Source organism: Vicia villosa, linkage group LG2 (assembly GCF_029867415.1).
Source record: "Vicia villosa cultivar HV-30 ecotype Madison, WI linkage group LG2, Vvil1.0, whole genome shotgun sequence".
In the NCBI taxonomy this organism is placed as follows: Eukaryota; Viridiplantae; Streptophyta; class Magnoliopsida; order Fabales; family Fabaceae; genus Vicia; species Vicia villosa.
In genome coordinates this window covers 227,617,122-227,631,719 of record NC_081181.1, presented here as the reverse complement: position 1 = coordinate 227,631,719, position 14,598 = coordinate 227,617,122, and the positions used below count along the sequence as shown (strand labels likewise).

At 30.6% G+C, this 14,598-nt stretch overlaps 1 protein-coding gene and 1 non-coding gene across 2 annotated transcripts; both read left to right on the top strand.

Annotated features, from left to right (window-relative positions):
- The first annotated feature begins 2,191 nt into the window (after positions 1-2,191).
- LOC131648392 (transcription repressor OFP14) lies at positions 2,192-3,669 on the top strand. The gene has a single exon (XM_058918154.1). The coding sequence runs from the start codon at positions 2,253-2,255 to the stop codon at positions 3,138-3,140; it is 888 nt and encodes a 295-aa protein (XP_058774137.1). The 5' UTR covers positions 2,192-2,252; the 3' UTR covers positions 3,141-3,669.
- A 5,717-nt stretch (positions 3,670-9,386) lies between these two features.
- On the top strand, positions 9,387-9,493 carry LOC131654424 (small nucleolar RNA R71). Its single transcript, XR_009299463.1, has one exon. It is a non-coding gene; the product is annotated as a small nucleolar RNA R71 (small nucleolar RNA).
- Positions 9,494-14,598: the final 5,105 nt, after the last annotated feature.

Sequence of the window (14,598 nt, the reverse complement as noted above, 5' to 3'; positions counted from 1 at the left end):
CTATTTAAAAAAAGAAATTTAAAGATGTTATTTCTTCCTTCCCATCAAACTCTTAAACAAAGTTTTAGGTTTTGTTAAAGAGTTTAGAGGAAAGAGAAATAAAGGACTTTAGAAAAAAAAAACTTTAATATTTTTTAAATTAAAGAGTGTTTATCATTAATATTATTTAAGAATCTTTCTTATTTTTTTAAAAGATAAAAAAAAGTGTTTATCATTAATAAATCTTTAACTTTTAAAATACTATAATATAATAATATATATTATATTTAAACAGTTTGTTTAAACCCTCTAAAATTCTTTAAAAAAAATCAATACTATTTTTTAGTTCCCCTAACAAAACCTTAATAACTTTACGTAATTGATTTTTTAATTATATATAATTTTGATTTTTACTAAAGGCATTTTTAACTTTTTATGCTATTAAAAAATATAGTTAATTTAAATGAGAAAGAAAAATTAAAACTTATTTTATAAATTTTTTATTTATTAAAAATATTAAAAAGATAAATTTAAAGAATCGAAAGAAGAAAAAAATAATAATATTTAAAAATATAAAAAAGAAATCTCCATTAATAATTTATTTGAATTATAAATGATATAAAATTTTGTCCAATTTTTGTAAATAACTTATAATAGAAAACATGAAGTACTTTTTTTAATTTAATTTATGACAAGGTTCATTAGTTTAATTTGATAATAAAATATATTTTATTTATTTATGATTATAATTTTTAAATAGTATAAAATAATAAAATAAGAAAAAGTTTTTTATCAAGAAATAAAAAAAAGTTTGAATAACATGTGAAATATTAAATTCGCCATTATTACATTCTTGTAATTTTTTTAAAATTTCATGTTTATTTATAAGTTTAGGGTAATAAAATGGATGGATTAGATAGATATAAATGAGTCAAAACAATTTATTAATTCATTAACAATCAATTGCAACTTTTTTAAATATACAATCCAATTCATTTATTAGAGATAAAACTTATTAAATCTATCCATTAATTTAAGTGGGTGGATTCATCCATCCAAAAAAATTAATTTAAATATATTTATTAGTTTTTTACTATGCATAAGTTTCCATTAAATCAAACACGTTTAAAAATTAAATTGTCTAGAAGACATGTTAGGAAGATCATTCTTCAATAATAATAATAAGTTATTTTTATTTTTATTATTTGCATAATACCATTCTTCTAACTTTTTTTTTTCTTAAAATAAGAAAAAACTTATTTCAACATATAAAACTCTACTTTTTTTTCTTATTTTTATATTAAAAAAAACTTACACACCTACCTGTCAAAATAATAAAAAGATAAAAAACATATTTAAGAAATGTATATTTGTTTTGATATGTTAACATTATATCTCATATGTAAATTTTGAATTATAATTTATTGTAGGCAAAAAGACCCTGCACCGACACAATTAAATTTCTCAGACTGTCCGATCAAGATCAGACGATTCTTATTTAAAATTAACATTTGTAAATTATTATATAAAAATAATATTAATTTTATATAATATAATTAAAACTTCTCTAGACATTTTAATTATTTTGCATAAATACGTTAAAATGTTGACGGCAAAGAATCTATTTTTGTAAATTTTAGTTCAATGAATAGATATAATATTTATTAGTTTGAATGTTATCTTTAAAATCGAATTCGACATGCAGTCACGCAAATCGTCCAAAGAAATCGGATGATTGTGATTCAAATATCGTAACTCCGTGATTGCGTAAAAAAAAATCCAACCCATAAAATTCATTTTCAACATACGGTCATCAATCTTAGAGAATCTAAGAAGCTCAGTCTTAAAATTTTCTTGATTACTCACTAATGTTAAAAAAAGATCACTGGTCAATATCAATAAATTCGCATGCATCTTGTCAAAAAATATGTTCTTATGCAGTGAATCAAATTTATACTTTTTCAATGGCATTTGGCAAGAAGCATGATTCTCAACTCAACCATTTCAAGACCATGCGTTTCACCAAACTCTCCCCTAACTATATTAACTATATATTAAAAATAATGAAATTAACATAAACATAGATTTGTCAACTAACATCATTTTTTTATTTTTTTATTTTCATTTTTTATTTATCTATACTCATTTATTATTTATTTTCTTTTTATTTATTATCTTTTTTTCTTTTGCCTTCTATTTATTTGCATAAACCACACTCCTCTCTTGAAATTTTTCATCACTCTCATTTCATTACCAACAGAAACAAAAAAACCATGCCTAAGAAGCTTCAAAAAACCCTTCAAGATTACCTCAACAAACTCAAAAACAAAAACCCTCACCCTCAAATCAAGTTAACCAAAATGCTCTCTGGCTGCAAACACCCCAAAACGCCGTCGTTTTCTTTAGATAACGGCAGAAACTTATCATCTAACTCCGTTAACGACGCAGCAACGCTAGCTGACGTTGACCGTTTTCTCTTCGAGAATTTCAAGTCTCTCTATTTCAAAGACGACGACGAAACCGAAAACTCCGTCAAAAGAATCTCCGACGAAAAAAACCACCGCGAACCACCGAAATTCAATTCCTCCTCTTTGCTCGAATCACCGCGATTCGATCGATCACCACCGCCGAATCTCTCCCGATCAGCGCGATTCTTCGTGAAACCGGGAAACTCTGGATCGTTGATGGAAGATGCTTTATCGCTAACAAACAGCGATGATGAAGGTGATTCGAGTAATTTGAATTCATCCTCAACAGAATCGCCATCAAAAGAGGTGGTTAAAGTTCATGATGATCATAATCAGACTCTTCCTGAAAACTGTATTGCTCTGTTATCCTATTCGCCGACTCCTTACGACGAATTCAGGCGATCCATGCAGGAATTGGTGGAATCCAAGTACGGGAAAACTGAACTGAATCAGATGAAAATCGATTGGGATTTCATGGAGGAGATGCTGTTTTGTTACCTGAATCTGAATGAGAAAAAGTCTCATAAGTTTATTTTAAGTGCTTTTGTTGATCTCATCACTGTTTTGCGTCAGAGTCAGAGTCAGAATTCGGAAGCAGCTCCGGCGAAGCCGTGTAGCGTGAGAACCGTTAGGATTGGTAGGGAAGTGAGGAAGAAGAAGACTAAGCAAGTCACCATTGAATTTGGGTCTTAGAAACTTCTTTTTTTCTTTTTAGTTTTGTTTTGTTAATTTTCTTAGAAAACTGGTATCTGGTATCATCTGCGTCCAATTGCAGAGACTAATTCTCGAGTCTCGAGTCTCTGCTTAGGACCGATCGAATCCAGAAGTTTGTTTTTTTAATTTTCATGAATAAAATATAGAATAAAATAAAATATTAGGGAAAGGGGATTTTGGTTCCCAAGTAGAAATTCCTGAGATATTTGAGTCTAGTTATGTATGATCGAATGGTAGTTTTTGTTATGCATAAAAGTCATGCTTCAAAAGCATGTCAATTTTTATTTTGGTAAACTAAATTGTGTATGCGTATCAGTGTATTTCTCTTTTTTTTTTTTGAAATATGCATGGTTAACTGTATTTCTGCACCTAACTGCTTATCTCTTAGGTTGCCGTGTCATAGACTTTGGATATGGAAATTGAGTGCATAAATTATTCTAGATTGTCCCATTTTGATTAATTGTATAATAACTCGGAATAAATGGTATCTCCATTTCTGCATACAATGCATGCATACAATGTATTCAGGTTGTGTTTGACCTTTTCAATAATTTATGCATTTCTCTCCAATTTTATAGATGTTTACAAATGTCCTTGTTCGAAAATCAATTAAATTTCGGCTTCACGGGATATCATGTTGTCCATATGATCTCGTTAATCAATAAATGATCAAAGAAATTATTCAAATATGAGCATTCGGACATATAATTTGGACATTCAGACACTTAATATGTTACAAGTTAACTTTCTCTCTTCATTCATTAACATTTGAAAAATTCACATTCTCTTGTGACATTTGATGAACAATTGGTGATGTCAATCTCTTCCATTTCTCTCAATATTTGTAATTAATAATATACATTCTTTGCCTTTTAGTAAGATGTCAATTTATTTTCATTGCATCCATTCCTTCTTGAGTTGTTTGTTTGCTTTGGGATTATGTTAACTTTGGGGTTAGGGTTGGGTGTTGTGTATTCTTTGGTTTGCGTGCTTCCAGGAAATACTACTCGGAGACTCCATCCAAATGTTAATTTTTACATGTCACCGGATTTCATGATAATAAGTTAATATTTGTAGTCACACAACTTTTTATTATAATTCTTATATTTTGACATATCACACTACGCAAGTGACTATGATTAAAACATGCACTTATATTTATGTCAAATTGTCAATGCCTCAATTGGTTTATGATATTGTCTCTTGTCTTGTGTGTTTATAGAAAAATAGATGATGAACAAACATGGTTGATTATCACAACATGCATCAGTACGTAGAGATAAAGATAAATCTTATAGGGCCGAGAGTAATGAGTTTTAAGTACACAAAGAAGTTTTAGATTGTCTCATTTTGATAAATTGTATAATAATTGATAATAAATGATAGCTTCATTTATGCATATAATGTACTTTGATTGTGTTTGACTATTTAGAAGTATTATAAATTCGGAATGATAATCGATCCAATCAACATAATTGAAAACTCTTAAATATAGTCTAGACTCATATGGTATCACTAATCTTGGTCCACTTAGTTGCAGTCACGTGGGATGCATGGGAGTTCTTAAATGGGACTTAGCGAGTTATATCAAGTTTTCGTCACATGGGCGACTTTGCTACTCTTATGAGCATGTCACCGCATTTAACATGCACTATAGGTTTTTTCAGCATGATTTGTCCTCACTCACACGCTTTCCGGGAAACTTCCCAGAAGGTCACCCATTCCAAAATTGCTCCAAGTCAAGCACGCTTAACTGTGGAGTTCTTATGGAATGAGCTACCGAAAAGAAGATACATCTTATTGGTATAGGTAGTACCCATCAATCCTTATAAGCTTTCCTTCAACCATGTAGTCTCATACCTGCACAGCCTCAGGATCCCTCTCATTCTAATGTGGCGACCACCTTTGCCCTCTTTGGCCTCAGGTGTTACATGGGGTGCAACCACCCCTCGCCTTCTTCGGCCTCGGGTGTTACAGCAATCATAAGTGTGGTTGACTCACTTAAATGAAAGCTCTTATCCAGTACCTTAAAGGAGATGGTCTTGCATCACAATATGAATCTTCTTAAATTCTCTATAACCACTATCAAGACATGCCTAGGAAAGTAATACACTAGTTTTAAACCATGAAACATTGCAATGCGTCCACCACGAGTCTCTTCAATGTGTGTTTGGGACACTTCAAGCCCTTGCATGAGTACGTGGCTTATTTGGATGAAGCCACTATCAAGGTGGTAAACCCTAACCATAAGAGTTGAAAGTCGAAAATTTTAGAATGAGTTGAAAGTCAAAATTTTCAACAAGTCCCTCATCCAAAAATCCACAGACTCGTTAGAGGAGATAATGGAAATAATAGAGTGTTATGCGATTGGAAAATAGAACAATGGAGAAAAAATAGCCAGGGATGCGGAGGAAATGAGCCACAATGGCGAATTAGACTCTTTCAATCAATGCAATGGCAATTATCCCCAACCAATTAGAGATTGTGGGACTTTTAAACCTCCATTTATGAGGCATGTGGAAAATTACATGACTTTGAACATAACTCAAGAACAAATATGGCGAGAGCCTTATCACATGAGAGTCATTCCCGAATCCTGAGTCCCAAGATGACTTGTTATGGGAAACAACCCAATCAAAAGGTGTAAATACCACAAGGTAAAATCTCACCATAGAGATGATTTCCGCTAGCTGAAGAAGGAGATATAACGCCATATTCAAGAAAGGTGTTCAAAGCGCAACAACTAGTTTTGGAGTAAGATCTCGATATTTTAGGTGAGATAGACTTAGAAGCCCCTGACTTAGAAGCGATAAAGAGAAAAAATAAATGAATGAATGGGAAACTATTATTCACATCCTCAACATCATAGTTGAAGGAATTTATAGATGGGGCAATTCGATCTCCTCGTGCAAAAGATATGTTCATCAAGTAATGCATTTTATTGACTCGCCCTCAAAACTCCAATCGTCTTTTGCTCCCAAGGTTACTTTCTCGCAGAGCGGCATCTCTAAAATCCTACCCCTAGAGGATGATCCTATGGTCATTAGTGTGTAGATCTTCAACCAAAACAAAAAGCATGTCGTTATAGATTCTAATAGTTTTGTTGACGTCCTTTAAGGATGCCTTTGAACGGCTGCAGTAAGATCTTGAACGCCTACAGCCTTTAAAAAGCTCCTTATTAGGTTTATAAGGCGAGAAGGTACAACTCTAGGGATACATTACCATTAAGACAACTTTCAGAGTGAGTGATAACGTAAAAATCATCAAAGTTTGTTATATCATGGTAAATGTACAACATAATTATTCAACGCTTTGCATTCAATATCTTGGAGGCAACTCTATTCATTCTTTATCTCACCATGAAATAACCCCTAGACATCGGAAATGTATAGATCGTGAAGGGATATTAAGAGGTATCTAGGAAATCCTATCAGTATAGCCTCAAAATAAAGAAGGCGGTAATGACTAGCAAACCAGTGCCCATATCAAGCGCTCAAAATGTTAACTTTGTGGACTTTGACCTATTGGAAGAATAATTGGATGAAAAATTAATCCCTAAATAATATATTAAAGAAGTCCAAATTGGACCTCAAAGTTTCCAAACCACAAACTTAGGAACCTTTTTCACTGAGGACGGAGAGGTTAGTCCCCACTAAATAGTTATTGAGTAAAAGGTGAAAAATATGAGGGAGGCACGATTTATAAACAAGATTAAGTATTCCACTAGTATGGCAAACATCTTTGCAAAATATTTACTCGACTTTGACTTAAATCTTCCAGCTTTAAGAACTTTGTTCCAATTTTTTGTCACGATCTTTAGTAGATCCTGCCTGTTCCTTGAACCTTAAACTGCTTGAAGATGAGAAGAAATCTAACTTTTTATGAAGGATTTCACACAGCTCTACCAAAGTAATCCTGAAGAGAATAATTTCTTTATTTTCTGATGGATTTGTCGATCCCAGCCACAACCATACATACAGGTGCAAACACTTGAAATCCTCAAGATATATTCACAAAATGTTAATCATAAGAACAGTACTCCTCAAATACCGCACACCCTAAGATGAGAACTTGATCCAAACAATAATGGATGATGCAAGATTTATTTTTAAAACTCAAAACAAGATTCAAAAACTTTTATTAAAGTTGAGAGAAAAAAACGTGTTGTGAGTTCTAAATCATAAAGTGGGTGTGTATGTTATGAAAACTATGAAAGGGATTTAAGAAAAAGATCTATATACGTGTTGGAGATATAGCACAAAAAAAGAGAAGAAAAATGTTATTTGTTTTAATTCAGAAGCAAGAAGTATGAGTCAAGTAAAGAGAGTAAATGATTCGAATCAAGATACAAGAACAAAGAAAAATTGCTCCTATGATTCGGATTAACCCATTTTATGATTCGAGTTATGTGATTCTCATAATCAAAACCTCTTATTCGAATCAGAATCACAAAACAAAAGCTAAAATATATTATATATATGTTTTATTTTAGTCAATAATATATGTGATTGAAATAAAATCTCTCTAATTCGAATAATGGACTGTTGTGCTTCAAATTAAACAAACATAAGCAAATTTTGCTTTTTTTGTAATATATTTAATTTGAATTAGGAACTTTTGAGGTTCAAATAAAATCAGAAAAGCAAAACCCTGGTTTCTCTACACACAAAATTGAATCATGTTAGCATGTGACTTAAGTCGCACTTTTAGATTTTCAATTTTGTCAAAATGATGTGTTATTTTTAATCGAACTTGGTATGACTTAAATCATTCTCAAATATGCTTCTTGATTCAAAACTTAGACTATTTGACTAGAAGCATATTGTTAGGGCTATAATCAAACAGTTTGATTTATACATGCGTAAAAAAATGAATTAAGAACTCAACCCTAAGATATGTAATCATGTTAGGAGACTCAATAATGAAAAAATCAAACCAAAAGCTAAATTGAAAAGAAACCAAAATATAAACCCTAGGAGGAAGAGATAACTTCACTTATTGCATAAGGAATTAAAAACTCCTTGGGTCCTTCAGTTTTGGATATAGCTTGTTTTGAATTATGACTCTTTCGTAAGCGTTGTAGTTCCGTTATCATCAAGCTTGCATTTGTTTGATAGGATTTCCTTCTGAAAATTAACGTAAAAAGAAATTTGTGATAGAGCCCTTGCAGATGAGATATTGATATGGATCTTTCTCAACATCTCTACAAACCTTTTAATTTTTTCCTCAATTTTCTCCTTAGAGAATATTTTTGGAAATAGAATTGAGGGTTTGTAAGATGGTGGAGCGACATAAGGTTCTTCTTTTTCTTCTTCTGCAACATCTGTAGTAGGTTGAGTCGGTTCACTCTCTTCATCTTTTTCCTCACTCTTATTACCAATGTTTTCTAGATCTTTTTCGCTTTGCAATGTAACAATGTTTATCTTCCCTTTTAGGTTCGGCTCAAGTTGTCCCAGAGTTTCGACATGGCAGATGACGATGCTTATTGTTGAGCTACATAAGAAATTTTTGTTTCTAGCATTTTATTGTGGGTAGCCATAGTCTCGATCTTAGGAATAAGTTGTCTAAGCACATTTTTACTATGAAGTTTTTTGTTCTTAAAGTCCTCGTTTATCGGGTTTGGGTCGTAACAAATTTTTCTATCAACATCTTAAGATTAAACTTTTTGGGAGTATGAACACCCTTTTTTCCTTAGAAACTTTGTGGGGTAGTAGTTATGATAGGATTGGCTACAAACTGATGATAGATGTTCCTATATGAAAAGTTTGGATGGTTTCTCCAACCAAGGTTGTCAATGTTTGAATATGGTTTCCCCCATTGGGTATTGTTTATAAAATTTGCCATATCTTGGTTGGGTTCACCTACGGTCATCACTTCGCATATAATACCAACGTGGTTGGCTACTTTGCAGATTTTGCATGTTGGGGTAGAAGGGGGGGCTACACATTAACCGTTAGATTGTCAATTTTTTTTGTACAGGACATTTACCTTACCATTAATATAATCAAATGCACTAACTTCATATATTACTTATTTTATAGGGGCTTTTTATATATGAGCATATTCGCTTCCCCAATGGTAGTGGTTTTGTTTCATATCCTCGATAAGGACATAGGCTTTGTCATAATCTTTATTCATTGAGTCTCGTCCTGCAACAACGTCTAATGTCATTCTCAAAGAACAGATAAAACCATTATAAAAGGTATGTACTATAAGCCATTTTCCAGCCCATAGTGTGGACACAACAACGTCAATTCCTTGAATCGCTCCTAAGCTTCGAAGAGTGATTCACCATCAGATTGCTTGAAGTAAGTTATCTGGTTCCTTAATTTTGTTGTTTTTCTAAATGGAAAGTATCAGGCAGGGAACTTAACTTTTAGTTCACTCTATGTCATAATGGAATTTGATGGAATGGTCTGTAGATGATAAGTGCAAAAATATCGTTATTTTGTGTATATAATTTGTTGCCCTTATCAATACTTATTGTTAATACAGTTTGAATAATTCCCCGTTTTGTTCGTAAATCCGTATACTTTGTGAATAGTTGTATTTTCATATACTTTTATATTGTTTGATAGTTTTTGTGTCTTTTTATAGGTATTGATGTGTATTTGGAGCATGAGCAATAAAGTGTCGAAGACACGGCTTCAAACGCGCGATTTTGAGCAGCTCGTCAACGGATAAAGCTCAAAAAAATATGAGAAAATTCATCAATTTTGTTGATATTTATTCATTATTAGATAGGAAATTGAATAATTTTTCCAACGCTTCGAACCGGACGCAAATTGGAGTTACGTTTCTCAAGTTATGGCATTTTTACTAAAGCTATTTTTTGTTGAGACGTCTCAGCGCGCGACGCGCGCTCTGCGAGTTTCCAAGTGTATAAATAGGAGAAAAACAAATTTTTTTTTAGGTTATATTTTGGGTGTTTTTGAACTCCAAGTCATCAACCTTCATTTTTTGGTAGATTTAGCTTGGAAACAACATTTGGGACTTGCAAATGGATGATTCGGGAGTTGATTTCTCATCAATCGGCGATGATAAACCGTGAGATGTTTGGTTTTCTTCTTTTCTTTTCTTTGTATTTCTCTTTTGTTGAGCTTGTATGTAAATTACTCTAAACAAATGGATGTTTGTTACTCTTTCTATTAGTTGTATAAAGTTTGCTTTACAAATCTTAATCGGTGTTTTTCTAATCTTTTTGCTTAAATGCTTTGGATTTATGTTGTTATAGAAATAGACATCACTAGTCTTGATTAGGGGGATATCTGTTAGCTTTAGATTCTAGTGATAGAAATTGGGGTTAACATCCACATAATATCGGAGTTTAATGCCTATGTGTTGTTTGATCGGTTGAGACATCGTCGAAAGAGCAATATAGTTGAACTCTCGTTGGTGTTGCAGAAATGGACATTGATATGAGAGATACGTTGTGATTTTGACGAGTATTGTAAATTGAGTGCGGCGGAGTGATTAATCTAAGTTTGTGAGGAGTAGTTTAGATTCAAACCAGATAAGTTATTCTCTATCAAGAATGTATTATTTTATGTTCATATGTTATATTTTTCGTTTTTACTTAAAATCCATTTAACCCAAGCTCAAGAATTAAGAATCCGTCGAACGGCAATCCGATAACCGCTAATCCCTATGGAGACGATATGATAAAACTAAATAAATATTTACTTTTGCTTGCCGCTTTACCGCTTCAACAGTAGACACGCCCTGGCTCTATCCCATAGGAACTTTATCTCTAGTTGAGTCATTATCTTAGCTATTACTATCACTACTAAAGTTGTTACTCCTAAATATTTATCTCTTAACTATGTCACAATCAGCACTCTTATTTGCTCGTTTTGAGTTTTCAACACAACGAGTCCACAACATATACCTTTCTTTTTTACTTTGGGGTTCAACCATTATTTTTGTTTCCGTCACGCTCCTTAAGTAAGACTATGTTTGACGAATGAGAGAAATGGAAGGAATAAAAGGAAAAGAGAATATACATGTGGGGGCATGGTATGAAGATATCTAGATTGCTACGAGATGGTGAAATGGACATCATAATAGTAGAAAAATGAAGAAATGACAATGATGTTTGAACAACTTGTCCTAAAATACATAGGAGAAAAATAAAAATGAGTTGGGTTCTCTAGCCAACAATCATCATGTTTTGTAAGAAGATCACTAGATCCGCTTCCAAGGGTTTAAAGCAAACTCTTTTCTCAAAATGGATGATTTAATTTGGGTTGTTTGATGGGGAAAACTAACAGATTTCACAGGGAACTATTAGATAGGGAACCCAAAATGTCTCCAATCCTACGACCATAACAATTTCGATCTCAAAATGCCAATTGGCCCAAGTTATATCATCAAGGGTAGCATCGCCTTCTCAAGAACTTTGGCGTTGTAAGCCTTGTGCTTAGGAGATTGTGAACTGTCTTATCTACCCTCAAACGACTTCTCTCTTACAGGCCTCGTGCTTGGGGGTTGTGAATTGTCATGTATATTATAGCTCAGGCCACATGTATCAACTATTCCACCTCATTCAATTGTAATCATGTGAGATGTACGAGAGGTCTTAAATGGAACTTTGCAAGTTATATCACGTATTCGACATGTGGATGGCGTTGTCACGTCAAGATATTTTCCAAATATGAGTCATCCACCATGATCCTTGATGGCGCGAGGTTGGACTGGTCAAATCCGAGAAAATATCCTTAAAAATTTATATGTCCCATTAGATCAAAGAGAGCTAACTCAAAGAGTAGGTAGAATCATCACTTTCTTTACAAATCATTGACTAAAAATCTTTTGAGTGGCATATCACAAGCATGGTCATTATTATTTTTAAACATTACAATTGTTGTGCGAGTGTGTAACTGAGTGTTTGTGCATATATGTGTACGTGTTTTTATAAATTGAGTTATAAAATAATACAATATAAAAAAAAGTATAAATTAAAGATAAATTTTGTGTTTATAAAGATATCTTATTTTAATAAATTTTGTTATACATATTCATTTTCGACTAAAAAGAATTATATATATTTTAGATACAACTTATTTTAAAATATTTTGAATAGTGCACGAGTAAATGTAAGGGAGGTTTTTATGTTATGGTTTTGGAATATATTCTTATCAATATGAATTTTTTGATTTAATTTTTTTAATTAATAAATAAGGCTTTTGTCAAATTGATTTTCAACCGTTCAAAAAATGAATTTATTTATGGACTCAAAGTGGGATTATCATTCAAATTCAACTTTAACATGAAGTAACTAGGATCTGAATGGTAGAGTTGTATGGATTATGATTTCACACACATCTAACAGAAACATATTAGTGATGTCATTTATGTTCCACATCTTCACACCTTGATTTGAGATGTTGATCAACACGAAGTGAGTGGATGTGTTTAGACTGTGGTGAAGGAATCCAACAAGTGTTATCTAGTAGTTGAAGTCAAGGCTCATTCATTACACTTTGATTAGTTCCATTGTTTATCTTCCACCTACATCCATGCATAACTAGGAAGTCTGATCTAGTTTGGATTCCATAAAAGGGTCATTAGGAAAATGCCTTGCTTTAAGAATTACTTATGTATTACTCCGAAAATTCTTGTGATATCCTCTTAAGCCACAGTGTTCACATTGATGTACACCTCGAATTTAGTGAGATTCACTTTTTAATTGGTTGGTTCTTCTTAAAATTTCAATGGAGGTACGTGATATAATGAAATGAAATGTAATAGTAAATAATGAGATTATATTATTTAAATTAAGATTGATTCAACAAATTTATAGGCATAAGATAAAATTTAAGATAAAGTTTTTAAAAACTAAAAATCTATATTAATAAAAAAATTATTAATTTTTTATTTTAAAATTAAAAAAATCATCAATAAATTCTTAAATTTGATTTTTTTTTTCAGTTAAGTCTCTAAATAACATAAAATTAATTAATAGTATTTAAAATATATTAATTTTATCCTTAATTAAAATTTAAAAAATTATCATGTTATTTATGATATTTATATAATTTAAGAATTACATTAAAAAGCAAAAAATATTCAAAAAATTTAATTAAAAATTATTCATTAAAAATATTTGTTTTTATTAATATATATAAACAATAATAACAGTATTTATGACCAAACAAAAAATAGATCAGATATTAAAAACAAAATTATATATAATTTTATCAAATAAAAAATAAAATATAACATATCAATGTAATATTAATTTTTTTTATTAAAAAAATATTTTAAATTTTAAAATAAAGAATTAACTTTACCATAAATATGATGTCAAGGTTATTGAATGAAATCAGATTTATTAAATCATATTAGTCATTAAAAAGATGGATAAAAAGCATGGGAAATTTTGATAAAAAATAAAGGGAATCTCTTAACACACATATACATTTTTAGGGATCTCTCGCCAAAAAAAAAAAATCTTCCAAAATTTAGAGATGCATTTCTGAACACACTATATTTTGTAGAGAGAGCCCTATATACTACAAATAATTATTTATGATATTTACAATTTAAGAATTATATTAAAAAGCGAAAAATATTTTAAAATTTTAATTAAAAATTATTTATTAAAAATATTTGTTTTTATTAATATATAAACAATAATAACAGTATTTATGACCAAACAAAAAGTAGATAAGATATTAAAAACAAAATTATATATAATTCTATCAAACAAAAAATAAACCATAACATATAAATGTAATATTAATTTTTTTATTAAAAAAATATTTTAAATTTTAAAATAAATAATTAACTTTACCATAAATATGATGTCAAGGTTATTGAATGAGATCAGATTTGTTAAATCATATTAGTCATTAAAAACATTGATAAAAAGCATGGGAAATTTTGATAAAAATAAAGGGAATCTCTTAACATACATATATATTTTTAGGGATCTCTCGCAAAATTCTTTTTTCTTTCAGAATTTAGAGATGCATTTCTGAAAGTACTATATTTCATAGAGAGAGCTATATACTACAAATAACTATTTATGATATTTTTATAATTTAAGAATTATATTAAAAAGTGAAAAATATTTTAAATTTTTAATTAAAAATTATTCATTAAAAATATTTGTTTTTATTAATATATATAAACAATAATAACAGTATTTATGACTAAGGGTGAAAATAGGTTGGGTCGGGTTAGGTTTTGTCAAGTCTGAGTCTGACATGTCAAAAAAATAGAAGAGTAAGTCTGGCTTGTAGTCTGTTGTAGGCTTATTTTTAGGCCTGAGTCTGGCCTTTTCGAAGGCCCGGTTAGCCTGTTAGTTTGCTTAAAAGCCTATTTGTTTTAGACATATGTAAATAAGCAATTAAAATAATGTTTAAATAGACCAACTAACTAAAAAAAGCAAGAGACTAAAAATTTGTTTACATTGACTTATTTTAACTTACCT